At 38.5% G+C, this 20806-nt stretch overlaps 1 protein-coding gene across 1 annotated transcript in view; it reads right to left on the reverse strand.

Annotated features, from left to right (window-relative positions):
• The window catches only part of CCDC146 (coiled-coil domain containing 146), a 76419-nt gene that overhangs the window by 37497 nt on the left and 18116 nt on the right, over positions 1-20806 (reverse strand). Inside the window, exon 3 of the mRNA XM_087768006.1 lies at positions 3395-3477. Within this exon, the coding sequence (XP_087624132.1) occupies positions 3395-3477 (83 nt within the window). The remainder of the gene's footprint in view (positions 1-3394; positions 3478-20806) is intronic.

Below are 20806 nucleotides of genomic sequence, written 5' to 3' on the forward strand. Positions count from 1 at the left end.
AAAATATAATTAGTTGCAGCAATATACATTCATTTCAAACATAATTCTTACATAAAACAAATTTTACATAAAATTACATAAAAACATAAGTTCTTCCATAAAAACAAAATTCTTAGTATTGATTTTTTTAAGATAATAAGGAGATAAAAATAGAAACAAGAACTGAGTGTTGAATCTAGACCAGATCTTGCTCACTGCAGTTGTCAACAGTATTTTTACATACGAAGATTTAAATTTCATTGAAGACAATGAAGAAATAACTGGACATCTACACAATGTACATACCTAGAATCACGAGTGCAAAAGTAGGTTTGCTAAGTCTGATATAGCAGCTTTTTGAATTTGTGAAGTGATTAATAATTTAACATAGGCTTAAGAAGATGAGATTCCCAAACTGTCAGTGAACTATCATTATTACCTGACTTTCTTACAGCTTGGTGTATCAGAATATTTATATTACATTCCTAAATTGAGATAATAAAAATAAAAACTTACAATTCGGCCACATTGTGTGACCAAATGGGTTTTCAGGGGCCAAATATGAGCTCAGACATATCAGCTTTAGGTGCAGCTCACTGCAAAGTGGATGGGTGAGACAGCACCAGAATGCGATGACAGCCTGTTGCCAGAATTTCAGCTGTGCAGCAAACATAAATTTAAAAGCACATAACACTTTGAAGAAATGTATCAAAGATGTTATCTGCCAGGTATCTCTCAGCTTTCCAGAATGCCAAATTGTACAAATGTGAAACCAAGAAATAAAGGACTATTTACCACTAAACAAAGGACCACACTATAAACTTGTAACTGTGTAGTCTAGAAACAGCCATGGAAATTATCTGCATACAGACTAGTTGCCTTCATCATATTAGACAAATTTGTATTGTATATCAGAGAGATCAGTTGCAATCGTTTGGCATAGCTGTCACAGGGATCTATGCTGCTTAAGATGCATAAGACTTTCTCCTTGTGATTTTTGTATGCAACTAAAGGAAAGAAGAACACAAGCAGCTTGAAGACCTCGTCCAGCGTCATTTATTTCCACATGGCATTGTAACAGCACTGGGACAGATGGGGATTAATTGGGAAAGAGATTAAAATCAACTGTAATAAGTGAAAAAATAAGTTCTTGATCCACGGAACTATACTTCACATGTAAGGGTGAAGAACTAAAAATTAAAAAGTGGTGTTGATTCTGTGAACGGTCCATTGCAGGAAAAGAGTATACACATATACTGAACCTACGATCAGGACTCTCTTTATAGTCAATGGAGAACCAGACACTTGCAGATGTCCGTATAAGGAGGAAGCGTGTGGTCCCTATTTCTTTCTATGGACCGTTAAGGGACTCTAGATACGTAGTTCAGATGTGCATGTCCACTGATGTTAACATATGGACAAGTGAATCCCACTTTTGATGTCTGAGAAGTCCTTAAAGTATACTGGAGATCATGATCGCTTTTTGGTAATTGATTTCTCTTTCTTTCTTTTAGCAGTAAGAGAAATTTATCTGTGGGAATTAGCACTCATTCACGTATTGGCGTTTTACTTTGACACATGACTACATCTAAGTAAAGAACGTGACATGATTCTCTTCCATTTACTTTCTTACAGAAGCATGGCAATTTCATACTTCTATGAGAACCATGGAATGAGAGATGTAATCTACTGTCTAACATTGCCATGCTTTTGGTGCACAGTGTTTACGGTAGCTTTATGTGTGACAGAAAAGACATCTGAGTCCTGTTTTCACTCAGGCCACATGCCACTTGTACATACAAAGGAATTGTCTTTACATAAAAGAATGTTCTACGTAAAAGAATGTTATATAAATATATAAGTATATATAAAAATATATATATACATAAAATACATACATATATATAAAAATATGTAGTAATATGCTTGTATTTTTTCCAACCAAAGACTGTTTTCAAACTAACACTGGCTAAAAGTCAATCAAGTTCAGCAGCTACTGGATTTCTACCTCAGCACAGAGAACATCAGTGTGGTAGAAGGCTTCTCAGTCAACTAATGCAAAACCCACATAATATGTTGAATTCTGAGCATTAAGAAAATGCTTCTTGCATTTTCTAGGGAGTTGAACTGGTTTAGGAGTGCTGGTTTTAATTTTGCTTCCCAAAAATATTTGCTATGCAGTAATCTGAATAGAGTCAGATAACTTTTTACAGAGTCAGGGCCATATTCTTACTCCCCATTTTATTAAGATGAAACTAGAAGACTCAGCTAACCTCAGGAAAAACTTTTTTCAGGATTTTGGGAACCCCTTTTCAAATTATTTTACATTACTTAGCACTTACCGCTATTCAGATTGCCAGGAGGCACACCAAATCCCAGCATAACCCAATTGAGCAGGTATGACTTGAATTAGTTCTACAATCCCTAAATTAGGCCTTAGCTTCAGTGACAGAACAGCCATGGTTCTCTTATAAGCAGAATTGCCATAAAGGTTTTGATGTGAACTGTCAGGGAAATTGGGCTAAAATATTGTTATTATGGTGGATATGATGATATGTATTACAGAAATATAACAGGAGTATCAAGATGCTGATTTTACTGATAATTATGGGTATATCATAAGTAGTACCAAAATTATTATTCACAAATACTAATGCAGGATAGCAATAGTTGCAATAGGACTGCTCTGTTCCTGCACACACTGTTCACCTAGTACAACGGTACTATCTCGTCCCACTTCGTCCCTCCATTTTCTTTTCCTTCCACTCACACTTGCCCTGCTCAAACCTGGCATTGGGATATGAGCATGATCTCTTCTCTTCCCTCTCCTCCAGCAAGTACCGGAGGAGGGCAGACTCACAACTACTACACCTAACTTCCGAGTTTCATTTACACTTTGAAGCTTAAGGTTCTAACCTTCTAAATTTATTAGCAGTCCTGTCTAATGTGACTGTCAATATTCTCTGAGGGTAAAATTCACACCTATTTAGACGTGACAGAGTCTCATTTTCCTTCTTAGAGATGAGCCTTTAGCTTCTTCAGTTGCTCTCTATGATATTAGTTCACCAGGTCAGAGTCTTTTCATATGTTACAATTCTGGCTACATGATCTTCAACTATATCTTTATTTTAAACTTGTATATTGTCTTTTGCAGTTTGTCCTTACCTCCATTGCCATTATTATTATGCTTATATTAAAAACAAAATGTTCAAACAAGTATTTAAATATCACAAATTACCTTGAAACTTCCTATTAAACAATATTGTTTTTCAGCCTTGCGTTCTTGCTTCCTCTTTCTGAACAACCATTGTAAGAAAGCCTGAAATAATGGTTAGGCCTCAGCATCAGCAGAAAATTACTCTAAATATGTAATGCTTTGGCTATTTAAACAAAGTCTAAAAAAGGAATATTGTACCTTATCACGGTCTTATGCAGCAGGGTGTACTTTTCCTTCAGCTCAGCTACTCTGGTGCCTGTGATTTTTCCAGCAGAAAATAGCTATGGAAGGGAAACAGACAGTTATGAAATCTCCTAAGCACTAGTATTTTCATTCTGCTGCAACTTTTTATAACTATAATTGGCAGCCTTTTAGTTTATACAGTCTTTGGTAACATACCAAATAAAATACACAATCAAATCAAATACACAGATGAGAAAATGCTTATTTACATAATAATTCAAAGCATAAATCTAAGAATATGAAGAATGTGTCTGTCACAACTACAGCACTACCCACACCACCATTTCTTCTCTGATTTTCTGTTTGTATTAATATTTCATAATAATTCTCTCTTGACTTTGAACTCAGCCTCTAAGTCACCTGTTTTCCACATTGCTTGACTGGTTCAGTTTTGATATATACCAGCTGGACTGAACAGGTGAAACTGAGGCTTAAAGTCCGGTTTGTGCTAAAGTGTTGTGTCCACAGGCAATACGGTTGCAAAAAAGAGGAGCTGGGCTCAAGCTAGATCATCCCCAGGCCACAAAACACATTGCCTTGCGTGCCTGTGCAAGCCTTCGGCAAACACCAAGAGCAAACCATTCCATGTATTCAGTACTAAAAAACCTGTATGTATGTGATTCAACATACGCATCTCTTAGGTGATTCCTCAGGTGTCTTGTGGGCAGTAATTTGGGCCGATGAGCCAGTCCTTCTTCATATAAATAGGAAACAGGACTAGGAGCCAAATTTTGCCACTGGGAAATATCACAGCAGCAATACAATAGTATCTCCTGGGATATTGATTTAGAAAACCTTTTCTTCCCCTCTTGATTACAGGTAAGGAGAACCAGGTTAAATCCAGGTAAAAAATGTAAGGTGACGTGGCTTTATAGAAGTCCATAGCTAGCCTTTTGGGGCAGCAAGTCAAATCTGCAACTTTTATGGGAACCTGCCAAGAAATGTGGTTGTGCAGATCTCCTGAAATAAGAAACAAACTTACTGCAGCACCAGGAAAATCCCAGAAGTCATACTTCAACCCTTATGTTTGACAAGGCCTCCAGGGAAAAGCCTTTTTCTAAGCTGAACTAAGGGCCATTTAAGAGATTCATATGTGGGCTATTCTGTAGATGCCTCTTTCTGGAATATCCAGGAGAAACCATCCAGAACCAGTCTTACGGTCAAGAAGCAGAACCCAACCCAATATGCCAAAGTAAGTATATATTTTGTTGATAGCTGTTTGATTTATGTATTTTTTTAAGATCTGCTGCAAAACATTTCATGGTAGCAAAGACAATCTTCGCTGTCTGCAGCCCTGAGAAAAGGAAAGCAGATCCGTCTTTCATTTGCTTGCACGAGATTAAAGATAAGCAGCTCTCAAATATTTATTTTGGCATCCTCTATGATCCAAAGATACTGTTCACTTAAGTTCACGAAGCTAAATAGTTCTTCTGTGAGAAAGAAAATATTTCCCTATCTCAACCCATTTATTTCTTAGCCTCATATGCAGGTATAGTTGTCCTATTTGGGTGGTGCCTCAGTATTCTCCTTTCTCCATGCTCCTCTGATCTATACCTGTGAGTTCCAGTTTTTCTTACTGCTTAGCTTCTCACTGCAGACCTAGGCCATGTTTGACAATGTTTCTGCAGAAACCAACTTACTTGTCCTTGAGGCTATGTCTTCTCCTTCATATCCATAAGCTTTTTACACATTTTACAGTTAAATTCTCCGTTTGGTTCAGAGCCAAGAGCTCTATTTCAATAAGGCTGGTTCTATACAATATGAAGACACGTAGCTTTGAGGACAACATAAGACATGGTATGGATAGCATAACCAGCATGTCAAAGGGGGTGAGACTTCTGTGAAAAGTATCATCACCAGATAGTTCCCATTACAGCAACTTTATTTGGACAGCCATCAGAGAGTCAGCGCTGGGTTACCCTGATCCCAGGATTTGTTTGCCCAGCACAGTTTTCACCAAGATTCTTGGGAAGGCAGAAGGGAAAGAAAGGAAAGAAGCAACATCTTGAGGGGAAGAAATAGACAGTTGTGGAAGAAGAGAGGAAAAGCATGAGCCTACTGGAGAAAAATTGTATTTGTGGTCATACAACCAGATGAGGGATGATGCCCCTGATATACAGATATATAATGCTTTCAAGGCTGCCTTTCCCACACAAGTGATAGCAGGTGATATGTAAATGAAGTGAACCTCAGAAGCTATGTTAGCTGATACAATGGATGCTCGCAGAAATTCATTGAATGCCTAGAACGGGGCTAGCAATTGTTTTCCTTACACATTTCTATCATGCTGAGGAATACTAGATTTCCAGTCCCTGAATATACTGCCTATTGGTAACAAAAATTAGGGCTTGGACTGGAGTGACAGCAGGTACCCACCCGGACCTGGAACTATGGCTGTGCACAGTCAGCAGAAAACAAGCAACAGCTTTTTGCGAAAGATACTGAAAATGGGTAGGGGTCACCTTTTAGAGCCACTACTCAGTGGACAGTATAAAGGATAGAGTCTGTCTTGTTTGCCATCAGGTGGGCTGAGAAGTAAACAGTTTTCCAGCTGGGATGAGTTCAGTTCCTACTAATATCTAGAATGGAATTAAAGCCAAGAAATTGATTGTCCTTCCATCTTTTGAAGAGGCTATACAGTCCTGAAGCAAACCGCCTCTTGTGGCCATGGACGTCCTCCAGTTCAATGGCAAATTACAGTTAACTATTATAACAATTTTTCCTGTAGAGTTTCTCCTCAGAATATTTTAAACTTTATTCCATAGCATGGAAATAAGCACATTTGGCCTTCTTGGCTTGTAATCAGAGACCTTGCGTATCCCCTATCCATGGAGATATGCTTCTGCCTCTGACATTCCATTCCAGATCATGTCCTCACATCTTGTTTATATATTTTTGTTTACAAGGACAAACATCTTATGGTGGAGAGCAATATTAGCTACTAAGTTTCCCCTTAGCCATCAAAACAGCATTTGGAAAACTGTAATCTAAGGGCAACAATCCAGAACAAATCTTTACTCATAATTTTCACTTATATAAACTGACTTAAATGGGGATAGTTGCAAGGGTGAGCATTATTTTCTTAACTAATGGCTGCAACATTAAGCCTTACCATACAACCTTCAAAGCAAAACATACAGTAATTCACCTTTTGCTTTTTTCGTTTACCTCTATATGGTTTTAGAAGAAGCTATTGGAATCAGAAATGAAACCATGTCACTTATTTTATGTGTCTGTGCTTACAATAAATTTTGTCCTGAATGGTAGATACGATCTAATGGGCATTCTGGATCTATTTACCCATTTTTAAAAATATCTGGTATAGTTAATACAATTATCAACAGTAAAAAATAAATTAGATTAATTTAGCTGAAATGTAAGGCTCTGAACTGCTTAGTCAGTATATAACTATAAGAAATACATTGTAAACAGTGCCTTGAGTCCTGATATGCTCTTATCTGCCTGTTAATTTAGTGTACATAGTCCTCCTTCCATAGGCTCACAGATTTACTCTATTCTGAAATTAGGGAAATGGGTAATATTGCTAATAAGACCTATAAAGTGCTATAGTGTATTATAATAATTATTCCTAAGTCAGAAGACTTACACTGGTGTAAACAGTAAAAAAATCAACGAGGAACAGTAAACCCATATATTGAATTTCTGGATGCCAGTTTCCTCTCTAAACTACAGGTTTTTGCATTTGGATCTCAGATTTAACAGAGAAGTATATAAAAATTCTTGTAACCAGATGCCATAATATAAAACATTCATACAGCTTTATTACTCAAGTTCAGTATTAGATTTCTTTTTTTAAATATCACAAGCTAAATTGGAACTGGAATGCATAAATATTTCTTTTTACCTCTATTTCTGAATGTTCACAATAGATGAGTCATACTTTCCTTTGAGATTCTGTTTAATTTGAATTAGGTTCATCTTTGTCTTTACTATCATAAAAGGCATGTTTTAACACAGAGTAAGTAAAAAATTAATTCTTAAATTGCACTAGAGACAAAGGTTTTTATTTCTCTATGTGACAGATGTGCTCAACCCCTTGACCAGACTGGTGGTGGTTTGGTGCAGGCTCTGGAAGAGGTAAAGGCCTGAGCTGCAGCCGGGCTGTGAACTCCTGTAGTTTCAATCTGTTTTCTGAACAACCACAAAGGAGCAGAGCGACACAGTGAGCATCAATGCATATGACCTTGGCACACCAATCATGCAATTGACACATGAATAGTGGGGTGGCTTTTCCAAGACTCATTTATCAAGGAACAAAGAAAGTTGTAGGTACAAGGAGTCCCCTGCATACGTTTTCCATGGCATGTAATTTGACTACAAGACGACCACTTTATCCTATAAATATGACAGCCTAAGTGAGCCTTCTTTGAGCTCTCCCTGCTAGGCAGTGTGGCTGCATGGCAGTGATCTCCCCTTGAGCTGGGACACCTCTCAAGGTTGCTCCTCAAGGCAGAGAGACCTTTTACCAACAACAGATCTTTGGTAAGCAACCGATATCACGCATAACCTTGTATTATGGTAACTTTGATTTCGTCTTAGTAACTTTGACTGCATGCTGAATTGATGCTAATGAAACATTATATGAATTTTGCATGTACAATCCCTTAGACATAAACCGTTGTCCAAGTCTGAGACTAAGATTAGACATAGCCGCACCTAAGCTCCATGAGGAGTTTAGAATGCAAGGGGGTCTACTCTGAACCTCGTGACTCAACGGGAGGGTCTTCCTTACTCTTTGCATCTCCGGTCTCTCTGTGAATTATTCTAACTCGAGTGTAACTCAATTATCCTTTATATGATTCTTCCATGCAGTAATTAATAGAGTGAACCTTGCTGTTGATCTTTGTTAAGTCACCACTTTTACAACATCATACTAAAACCACTTTTGCTAATACCTTTGTCGGTGATTCCTTCAGCGTTCTAAATCACCCATTCGTGACACACTATAGCCAGATGATGTTGGCTATGGGCGTAGATTAATATGGGCATAGCAGAGTATTGCTCTTTCCTAGCCGTGTCATGGTAAAAATTACAGACTACTAACATAAGTTAAATACACAGATACATATAAATGCTGAGTATATGCACACCTTATTTCATTAACCTGCACCTACAGACAGATTCTAAAGGCCCTGCTCCATTTCATTTGCTCAGTAAGAACTAAGACACATGATCTGCAATAGTAGAGTAAATGCACAATATCTCAGCTGCATAATTAAAATCGGGATTCAATGTCGCTTGGATTGTCTTAATATTGTAAAAATGTTTGCACCTATTACATCTACCAGTTATTAAATAAAATTTATACTATGTTCATAATATCCACTATAAAAGGCATATACAGTAGTTAACACAACCATGTTTTAGACTGCAGCACAATACAAGTTAATTAATAAAATCTCTTTGAAATGGATTAAGTGAATACTCACTTCCCTGATGCTTTTCACCTCATCCAGAATAAATTTGATTTTGCAGGCAAATTATAATATGCATGACAGAAGGCTGTATGGAAGGAGATATGTTGTACAAGGTACCTAACACCTCAGACTTTCAGAAGAGACATGCTTGCCAGAGGGCATTAATGTCTTGTATAAAGGTCAGAAGATTCCTGTGAAGTCCAGTGCCAAGGGTATTGCAAAGATTACTCAAAAAAAAAAATCCCCAAAAACCAAAATCAAACCTCAAAATGCCTTATCTTGCACATGTAACACAAGACTCCAATGACTAATTTAAAGTACTCTAATTCCTAGTAATTGCAACATGGCAATCCAGTGTAAGAAACAGAAAATATTCCTAACTTATAGAACCATAGAATCATTTAGGTTGGAAAAGACCTTTAAGATCATCAAGTCCAACCACAAACCCAACACTACCAAGTCAACCACTAAACCATGGCCCTAAGTGCCACACCTACACATCTTTTAAATACCTCCAGGGATGGGGACTCAACCACTTCCCTGGGCAGCCCGTTCCAATGCTTGACCACCCTTTCGGTGAAGAAATTTTTCCTAATATCCAATCTAAACCTCCCCTGGTCAATGGCAACTTGAGCCATTTCCTCTTGTCCGATCACCTGTTACTTGGGAGAAGAGACCAACCCCCACCTCACTACAACCTCCTTTCAGGTAGTTGGAGAGAGCAATAAGGTCTCCCTGCAGCCTCCTCTTCTCCACGCTAAACAACCCCAGCTCCCTCAGCTGCTCCTCATAAGACTTGTGCTCTAGACCCTTCACCAGCTTCATTGCCCTTCTTTGGACAGGCTCCAGCACCTCAATGTCCTTCTTGTAGGGAGGGGCCCAAAACTGAACACAGTACTCGAGGTGCGGCCTCACCAGTGCCGAGTACAGGGGGGCGATCACTTCCCTAGTCCTGCTGGCCACACTATTCTTGATACAAGCCAGGATGCTATTGGTCTTCTTGGCTACTTGGGCACACTGCTGGCTCATATTCAGCTGGCTGTCAACCAACACCCCCAGGTCCTTTTCAGCCAGGCAGCTCTCCAGCCACTCCTCCCCCAGCCTGTAGCGTTGCATGGGGCTGTTGTGACCCAAGTGCAGGACCCGGCACTGAGCCTTGTTGAACCTCAGCCCATCGATCCAGCCTGTCCAGGTCCCTCTGTAGAGCCTTCCTACCCTCCAGCAGATCAACACTCCTGCCCAACTTGTTGTCGTCTGCAAACTTACTGAGGGTGCACTCGATCCCCTCATCCAGATCATTGATAAAGACATTAAACAGAACTGGCCCTAGTACTGAGCCCTGGGGAACACCACCTGTGACTGGCCACCAACTGGGTTTAACTCCATTCACCACAACTCTTTGGGCCCGGCCATCCAGCCAGTTTTTTACCCAGCAAAGAGTACGCCTGTCCGAGCCATGAGCAGCCAGTTTCTCCAGGAGAATGCTGTGGGAAACAGTGTCAAAGGCCTTACTAAAGTCCAGGTAGACAACATCCACAGCCATTCCCTCAACCACTAAGCGCGTCACCTTGTATGATCTGTACCAGATGATCTGCTCCAGAACCTTCCCTGGCACCGAGGTCAGGGTGACAGGCCTGTAGTTCCCCAGATCCTCCTTCCAGCCCTTCTTGCAGGTGGGTGTCACATTTACTAACTTCCAGTCAACTGGGACCTCCCTGGTTAGCTAGGACTGCTGATAAAGGATTGAAAGTGTCTTGGCGAGTGCTTGCGCCAGCTCCCTCAGTACCCTTGGGTGGATTCCATCTGGCCCCATAGACCTGTGTGTGTCTAACTGGGGTAGCAGGTCGCTAACCATTTCCCCTTGGATTACAGGGGCTTCATTCTGCTTCCCGTCCCTGTCTTCCAGCTCAGGGGCGTGGGTACCCGGAGAACACCTGGTCTGGCTATTAAAAACTGAGGCAAAGAAGGCATTAAGTGCCTCAGCCTTTTCCTCATCCTTTGTCCCTATGTTTCCCCCTGCATCCAATAAAGGGTGGAGATTCTCCTCAGCCCTGCTTTTGTTGCTAATGTAGTTATAGAAACATTTTCTATTGCCTTCTATGGCGGTAGCCAGATTAAGTTTCTAGTTGGGTTTCGGCCCTTCTCATTTTCTCCCTGCATAACCTCACAACATCCTTGTAGTCCTCCTGAGTGGCCTGCCCCTTCTTCCAAAGGTCATAAACTCTCCTTTTTCTCCTGAGCTCTAGCCAAAGCTCTCTGTTCAGCCAGGCCGGTCTTCTTCCCCACCGGCTCGTCTGTCGGCCCATGGGGACGGCCTGCTCCTGTGCCTTTAAGATTTCCTTCTTGAAGAATGCCCAGCCTCCCTGGACTCCTTTGCCCTTCAGGGCTGCCTCCCAAGGACTCTGTCAGCCAGGCTCCTGAACAGGCCAACGTCTGCCCTCTGGAAGTCTCCAAGGATCAAAACCTACATCATTTCATGATCGCTGTGCCCAAGATGGCCTCCAGCCGTCACATCGCCCACCAGGCCTTCTCTGTTCACAGGCAAGAGGTCCAGTGGGGTGCCTTCCCTAGTTGGCTCACTCACCTACTTGTTTTATTATTGGCAAAAACACTCGAGTTTACGCAACATATGTTTGAGTAAGCTCTGGGTTAATTCAAAAAAAGTATACTTTGGCAGCAGTGACTGTAATGAGTATTAGAGTTTCCAGATTTCAACCTTAAGGAAGTAAGCTTGCAAGTTAGTTCAAAAAAAGTCATCATTCAAGAACACACAAATAAAACAACTTATGATAAAATAGCCAACAGTATTTACATATGTACATACATACACACACTCAAACATAACATTTGTAAATGAGGGTTTGTGATAATTTTCTTCTGGTATGTTGGATCTGTGTTAGCCACATTTCTACAAAAAAAGCTGTGTACAAGACTAATATGTCATGTTGAAAAAAGAAGTTACATTTCACTTCGCCCTTTTCCTTCCAAGATGCACTCATAGTTCATTTTATTGCTTGGAAGTGCTCATGTTGCTGGGCTAAGTAAAATGGTAGCTCTCCTTAGTTCAATTAATTGTGTTGCTACACTGAAAAGAACAAGTGAGAAGATGGAGTAAAGAGGGAAAAAAAAGAGCTTGTGAATGGCAACTGAGGATGTCTTTGTTCAGTCCTGTGTTAACCGTAATGCCCTGGAAAGAACTGAGATAATTTTGTTATATGGGCAATCTAAAATTGGGTAAATATTCTTAAACTGTTGAGTCTTCCGGTCCCTTTCCATGTCAGTTGTACTTAACTGTATTTTCCTTTTGTCAGCTTTTCTTTCTCATTATACTATGAACTGGGACACCATACATTTTTAAACACACTCAAAATTCATAGTTCATCTGGATAAACTAAAATAAATTTTCCTTATCTAAACGGAGAATTATTGGAAAGTTGGATGAAGATTTAGCTGCTAATGCATGGTTGCTTGGCAACTTTTTGCTTTCTTTTTCCCTGTACTCCCATAAATGTAATTACATAAAAAGTATGGAAGTATGTATCTTATTACTGGATTTACTTGTGTCTTTCCCTTTTAATTTAAAATTTCTGTTATGTTTATTTTACCCTATTAAGTTACCCTTTCTTTTACTTTACACTCGTCTTTAACTGATTAACATGAGTGTAGTTTTCTAATGTTGTTACATTTTATCATGTTACCTTGCTATCTGAAGCTTGGCTTTTGTTATTCTACCAGAAAAACAAAACATAACAAAACCAAACCAAACCCAAACCCAAATTCCAAAACGAATTTGTTTCCTTCAAGCAGTAAAAAGTCCCATGAAATAAAGTACTGAATAAGCCTGTCCTATGACAAAGACTGTGGAGGAAGATTTTGCTGAAAAGGGGAAAGGGAAGGGCATATCCTTCATATTTTTCTCGCAGGAAAAGGTGGATTTTCTGGCTCTCAGCAGGAATCTTTTAGATAGAGGAATCCATGAGAAAAACAGAAGAATAGTTATGCTCAAATAGCTGTTCTGTATACCTGCATAACTTTTGTCTATACCCACACCAGTAATAAGTTCATATTTGCCTGCTGCCACCAGCTCCCCATTAGAGCTCCCTTCAAAATCTCTTGAAGAAAATTCCAAGAAAAAGTGAGCACAATCTGAGCTTACACACAATCTGAGGGAGCTCTTGTATATCCTTCCAGCTTGACTGCAGGTCCACTAGCCCCTGGACGTAGGACCACAGTAGTTTCTCTGAGGCTGGAAGGTGGATGTAGATGAGATGTTGGTAAGAAAGAGAAGATGTCAGAATATAAATGGGAATTAAAACCACAGAAGGGAGAGGACCCACCTGATAAATAAGATACTCTTCCATGTGAGCAAAACTAGTGAAATGTGGTGCTAACTACTTCAACACTTCCTCACCCCCACATTAAGTGCAGTAGGCTTTTACATTCTCCATTTTAACAGACTATATTCAATCCTTTCTGACAGTTGGCTCAAAGCAATACACCAAGGGACACATCTGGATTTCAAAACAAGTTTTCTGTAACTCAGTTGTGATATAAATAAGAACTCTAAGAATTTTGACATTCCCCATTTTGAATTTCAAGGTTTTTAAAGCTTCTTTTTGGACTCTCCAGAAATGAATAAAACTAAGCCAAATTCTAAACTTAAAAAGATGATGCAATCTGAATGTTGGTCTAGCTCCTCACATTCTTTTGATAAGAAGCATCAAGAAAAGCATGGAAGATAAATACAGCCACCACGAAGAAAATACTGATTAACATAAATTACTCATAGTCATGAAAGTGAAACTTCTGAAGTCTTCCTAGGAAAGACTTAATTTCAACAGTCCCTAGAATCTCTGCATTTCGGAGAAATGATGGAGCTAACACGTGTTTCTAATTATGTTCACAGACACTGCAAAATAACTAAAATGTATTCTAAGCTCGAATGGAATAATAACACTTTCCACCTCTTCATTCTACGCTGTAGGTTTTGTAATTATAACAAGCCATTGCGACTACACTTAATGTTATTTTAACACATAGCATAATCCAACATTTTATATTAATGTTTTTTATTTCAAACATCTGAAAGGTCTCATCATAATAGGAGACAACACAAAAATATCAAGGGATTAATATATTTTATAGTTTGTATATACTCAGCATCTCAGTATAGTATTAGCCCCTCGGCAAATGGCTCTGCTGGCCAGTCTGCAATGTGAGGTTTGGAATTTTCTCTCTGTTTATTTGAAGAGCTTTTCCTACCTCTTTTGGGTAACACTTAAATGCTTAAACATTCAGGGAAGAAAAAGGATAAATGCCCCTCTATGAACAGAAAGCTCTGTATCCTCTGGGAAAACCCTCATTGAGTCCACACTGTTTGGACACACCACACAACTCAAGTGTTTCTTAGTCTAGGGAGAAGGCAACACCATCTCCCGTTGACTTTTCAAGGGTTATGTCTACATTGCAGGGGGCAACAGGTGCAAGCATGCTGAACCCATGCTATGACTCTTACATTTCTATCCATATTGCTGGCTGTAAGTCTCCACAGAATCCATTTCATCGTTTAGAAGAGGTGAGCTAGGGATATCTGCTGGTGTTTGGCTTGCCTGTGCCTGATACCTCCAAATTATCTAGACAAAAGCTTGGACTCATGATAATGCAGTAAGGGAACTGGAGCTTTCTCCTCAAGTTCAGTCCATTGCTCAGAGCAAGTTTATAGCTGAGCTTGCACTTCTGCTAAAACAGTGCAAAACTGTCTACACAGAAATGGAAAACAAGGAGCATCTGCTCCAGGTCCTTAGCATCACCGTTGCCATCAACCAGAACTGAGAGTGATATGCTAACGAAAAAATGAAGAAAAACGCAGTATACTAACTTGGCTTCCAAATGGCTAAATATAATGGTTTACATTGTTCTCAATTTCTGAGAATTTCTGTGACTTCTCATTACTTCTGAAGATCACGCCCTGGCTACGTCAAGATGGGGCACCCAAAAATTGAAGGAACAACAATTAAAAACCTATAGAGGTAGTATTTATAACCTGTGTAGCAATGGATTTATTCCCACCTCCACCACCCCCCAAAAAAAAAAAAAAACCAAAACCAACAACTGCTCTAAAAACTACCAGTCCTGATGCCAGAGAATGTAATGGTCTTAAGGACTTCTGTGACAATTTAATATCATTTCCCAAACAATACACAGGACAGTTTTTACCTTCTTCACCATGTTTGCTACAGGGTTTGAAGTATGCACTTTAATACCACAAGACAAAACAATTTCTTAGAACACAAAACTCATTACTGGAATCAGTCAGTGAGAAAATTCCCACTGACTTTGGAATAAGGATGGGTCCTACGTCAGTTAGAGCCAGAACCATTTAACTCTGAATGTTGTTGACAAATAAACTAATAAAATTATTTCATGGCTTGTTAGATTAAAAACCAACTGGAATTGTTGCAATTAAACTATCCAAGCTTTTTCTTTTAAAATTCAATTTAGGAAAATGGTTAAAGGCTAACGTAAGTTAGAACAGGTCTACTTACCAAATGGCTTTACTTTTTACAGCAATGAAATTTGGTCCAGTTTAGGAAAACACAGTGAAAATTTTCCTGAACATCTATAATGAAATCTGTTCCCTTTCAGCTAAGCTAGGATTTCTCCCTCATATATTCTTTTGCAACACAAGGTCAACATCAAAGTCTTTTCAAATCAGAGCAGGTTAGAAAACCGTTTTCCAGGCAGAGGAAACAGTGTAACGGGCCATTTTGCCATATAGGGTAGGTTTTTTCCACATAAACTTCAGGTCATCTGTAAAGTTTAAACAGCAAGTAATGAAAGCAATTACTTCAATCTTTTTTTTTCCTAATCTGTGCAGAGCCCCTACATATTAAAAAAAAGTATTTCTTTGCATTTTTGAGAATGTTTTGTTTACATCATTTTTATTACAACATATAGTGAAGCAAAAAATAAACTTCATGTAACACAGGAGAGGAGCAGAATCAGAAAAATTGAGGCTGGAGGAAAGTCTGGATGCCATTTAGTCCAACCTCCTGCTCAAGGCAGGGCTAGCTTCAAAGTTAGACCAGGTTACCTCAGGGCCCTGTCCTGTCAAATTTTGAAAATGCAGTGACTGAATAAGGATGCAGTGGTCGAATAAATAGTGCACCAGTTATAACACAGTCCGATGTACCAACAGCTCTCTCTACTTTTCACTGAAAAGAAGATACTGACTTGTCCTGAAGTACTGAGTCTAAACATTGACTATCTTATTTGTCTCACTTGCATATTTTTTCCAAATCATGCAGTTAAAGACTGGAATGTATTGCATTTAGACCTTAAGGAAGCATAAGGAAGGCAAAAAGAGATGGCAGAACAGAGGATAATAATTAAGCCAGTGTATTTAAGATTCTGATTCTTTTTAATAATCAAATTTAACTCATTAAATTATTTCAGACTACTTTCCAGCATTTATAAGAAACAAGAAACGTCCTCAGTAAGGCTCATACTTGCCTTTGACAATAAAGGGAGCCAAAGATGACTGTCTAGGTCAGGCTACGCCCCAGACGTTCAGATGACTTAAACTCTGGTTTTAATGCAAATTGTTCCATCACAATTTATATATGCCCAGTAAATATCATCATCACACTTTTTTATTCAGTCATTTACATCACTCATTTTTCAGTCTGCCTCAAATATTCATACAGAGTTATAGAAGACTAAGACTTCTAACGTAATCTAGAAATTCTCTACTCAACAATATTTCAGGCTTCAGCACATATTTCGAAGTATTTTAAGACAAGAAGATAAAAATCACTGAAATAATACTGTAAATATTTAGTTACACCATAAATTGTAGTTATCACTATTTCAATCCAATTCTGCATTCCCTTTTGTAGATTGGGAAACATTTAAAGTACAGACAGGAATAGTTACACTGCAGATATTTAGGGAAGGATGTGCCTTGTTTAAGTAATCAGTCATTATTCCAGAGAAAGGTTATGATGGTAGAAGGTAAAGAAAAATGTGGTATGATTTCTAAATTACTGCTGTCATTAGAGTTAACAAATGAGGTAGAATCCCCCTCATCTGTAACTACATACACACTGATAGGCAGTAGATTTTTTAGGATAAGTATGGGAAGTCCCCAGGAAAAGCCTATTTATTAGCCTTTCAAGTAGCAAAAGATCTATCGCCGAGTTTTCTCAATATTTAGTAGGTGATAAACAACTATACCTGAACCCTTGAGGTTATTGATTGCACAAATGCAGTCAGGCATTTCTTTCCTGATGTTTGTGATGAGCAAAATTATAACAAAGTAACAAGTACATTTGTATAAAATCACATTTATCTGTAAATCTGTTTTCCCTTATAAGTGCTAAAAGGAAAAAAAATCACCTAAGCCATTTCTATTTGGAAGGGACAATAATTTAAATAATTTAACAAAGTGATTTTTTGTATTTCACGAATGAAAGACAGCATGCACTTTTTAAGTATAGCATATCATTATTTCACAAAGTGAGGGCGTAAGGTTTATGGTTCCTTGAGCTTTGCTGTCTAAAGGAAAGTGACTTGGCTGCATTGGTTCCACATACAAGCCAGTAACTCAGAAGACAAAAGTCAAACACTAAAAAAACAAGCCTGAAAAATTATTAATATCTACTCACTTTATTTTGATATGGAGCCTTTTATACTGATATACCACTGAAAGGCTCATCGTTTACTACAAAGTATTTCACATAAAAAAGCTATATGCAGATGATGCTACATAAACAAGACAAAACTGAGAGTGGGGGTAAAGTAAAGGTAGACATGAAAAACATTACTATACCTACTTAGAGTAGATCTAGAACTATATTGCCTTACACAGAACTTCTACAATTTTACATTTTTAATTACAGATGGATCAGCCAGGCACCCTTTAATCAAAAATAAACTGCTGAAAAGCTTTCTAAAACTAACAAATAACCACTAGGAAAAATAACATAATGAATTCTTTCCCAAGGCATAGTTCGTAACAGTAGTTTTGTCCCCCAGTTCATGGGAAAAAGCAGTCCCTACATGGAAAATATCAAAAACAGCCACCATCAAGATGGGACAACGGGCAAGATCTGGTGGCCAGCTGTGTCAAGGTACAACTGCATCTGGTGGCCAATTGTGTCTTGCATGGCTCAGTAAAAGCAGGGATGAGAGACCAGTAAGATAGGCATTTCAGGAAAGGAGATAGCTTTCCTGCTATCACCTGTGTGGCCATGAAACTCGAAAGGAGGATACTGAGTATCCAGTGCAGTCCTTCACCAGCTGGTTTTATTGGAGCAGGGTTTGCAGGAATCAAAAAGGAATTTTCCCAAAAAGACACAGCAGGGAGAGGCTTTTGTATTTAGTATGTCATGGTTCTTTCAGAGTGCATCCTGGTTTATTTTCTCCAGGTACTTGGCCAACTACAGGGTCTTCTGTGGCTATAGATAAAGGAAATATTGAGCAGTAAATTCTAGATTTTGGGCAGGCACATCTTCAGATATTGTGGGAGAAACAGAATGAATAGGAACTTAGTTTTTACAAATATGGTCCTTGCCTTAACAGAAGGAGTGATATTCTTTGACCACGTGAATTTTGTAATACGTATTACATTTACAATTGCTTATTTAAATATGTTATCTACTACTTATATGCTCTATGTCAGTGTTGCCTTTCCGCCTGTTGCCAGAATTTTTAAATAAAGCAAAGACCAATTTCAACAGATAGGGAATCCACGTGGCTACTAGTTCTATGTAACCTGTATCTCAGTAAGAATATTAACAATTAAAATCAAATGGAATAGGACTGCCTTCCGTTTTGTGCTCTGATGCGTTCTCATAGACACATGAGGAAGCTAAACAGGCAGTCCCAAGATCCAGTGGGCACCATAAAGACTGTTTGCATGAAGAATGACTACTGAATTAAAAAATAAAACAATTGAATTAATCAAAAAGAATCCTAAATCAGAATTTGTTTCTAGTATGGACTTTTGGTATATATTCCACGTTGTGGGAAAAACTGAAGATTAATCTAGTTACTTTTCATCCTCTTTCTCAGCCAAAACAGAACACAGAATCACTGAAGCCTAGAAAAACATCAAAAATGTTACTGCAGCAGTTGAATCTTAACACATCCCACCTCTGCCACCAAAATGGTTTCTATGAATGAGCCTAGATGTGCTTCAGGTTTGTTCATACCAATCATTCCAACTGCTTACACAAACCTGCATGTTTTGCAGCAGCTCTGCTGCAGCAGATGTTAAGTCTCAGCACAAGGCCAGAAATCAAAGAGATGGCAAGCTGGCGTGTTTTAAATTGCCATAGTCACTAGTTAAATGAACATCTGCCTACAGTCTTAACTTTGTTGTTTTCTATTTGACCTACATTCCATTATCTGCCAGAAAAAAAAATTTCCTCTAAAAAATCATGGGAAATGGTTCATGCTGCTTTTGATAAGCCAAATAAACAGTCCTAAGACAAGTCTGTTAAACCAAAATATATTAGTTCTTTAACCTTGCAACCACTGGGTAGTTCTGGGAACAAAATTAAAATCTTCAGCAGAATTTAAGAATATCATGAGCTCTCAGTTATTTTCTTTATCTTTAGGAAGATATGTCTGTAAGATTAAGATACCTCTTCAGTCCACAGAAAGAAAAATAAATTCCTAAAAAGACTAAAAGAGATGAAAAGCTATAAGAAAATTACCTTTAACCAAACAAAAGACCATGGTAGAAAATTCTCACTTGTGGTTATCAGCTGTTATTCAGTTAGATCCTTTCAGAGTTGAAAAAGATTGGCTTTTGTGTTTTATGATTGCTTAACCACTTTAAAGTTTTAAGTATTACACAGAACACTCTAGGGATCTAGAAAAGCCCTATCTGGAAGAAACTTTGTTTATAAACAAACTGCAGTTCTCAATTTTGATCTGGCCCAATATTTCTGCCATTAGTTAAGCTGCATCAGCATCTTCCAGTATAAGCTTATACAGCACAGTGCCCCTTCTAAGGGCGCAGACTTGTGAAAAACTCAGTTTTGAAAGTTTGCTTCATTTATCCCAAGGAAGATAAGAGACATGAAACACAAAAAAGGCTGTGGCATACTACTCTGAGTCCCTGAAGAAAGAACAGAGACCTGACAAATTGTTGGGAATGGACATTCCCTGACAGAACAGGAAGAAAGACTAGTCCTCAATGACAAGATTTCTCCAGGTAGGAGAAGTGCAGAGATATCTGATGGAGAAATGGGTCTTTCGGGCTCCAAACAGACTGCTAGTAGCCTAGCAGCAGAACATCAGACTAATAACAAAATCAGGACAGCAGAGCATCTCAAGATTACAGAAATCTCATCCAAAGGAGGCAGTAAATATCCCAAAATGAGGATATAGAAGGGACCAAGGAATGAATGTCTCAGGACAAAGATGACTGAAAAGCTCAGATACCTCACGTTACTATCGGAACTATTTTTTGTTGACATTCAGCATTACTAGAAATTTCTGCCCTTCTTGAAGTCACTCAGTTCTAATGATATTTTAGGCTTTCAATGCAGCACAACAGTCATAAATTATAACAATACTTTATATGCATTTAAACATTTCAAGGAAATGCATAAGATGTGGTCTACCAAGGACAATTATTATGAATTTTACAGATACAGAATAATTTGTCTAATCCAAAGTCACACAGCAGATAGCAGAGTTCATTGTAAACTGAACAAACAACAGTGGGGGGAACGTGGTTTCCCAAATAACAAGGACTTAGGAACTCTATTATATTTCTAAAGCCCCTCAAAAGAGCCTGGTATAGCTTTCCTCAGTTTGACAGTTGCAGCCATACAGGAGAGCAAGGCTCTGTAAATACCTGATTTTAGACTGACAGAAAAAAAAAATCAGGATCCTATCAATCAAATAAAAAAAA

This window comes from Nipponia nippon, unplaced genomic scaffold, assembly GCF_047370975.1.
Source record: "Nipponia nippon isolate SJK-2023a ecotype South Korea unplaced genomic scaffold, ASM4737097v1 scaffold_3, whole genome shotgun sequence".
In the NCBI taxonomy this organism is placed as follows: domain Eukaryota; kingdom Metazoa; phylum Chordata; class Aves; order Pelecaniformes; family Threskiornithidae; genus Nipponia; species Nipponia nippon.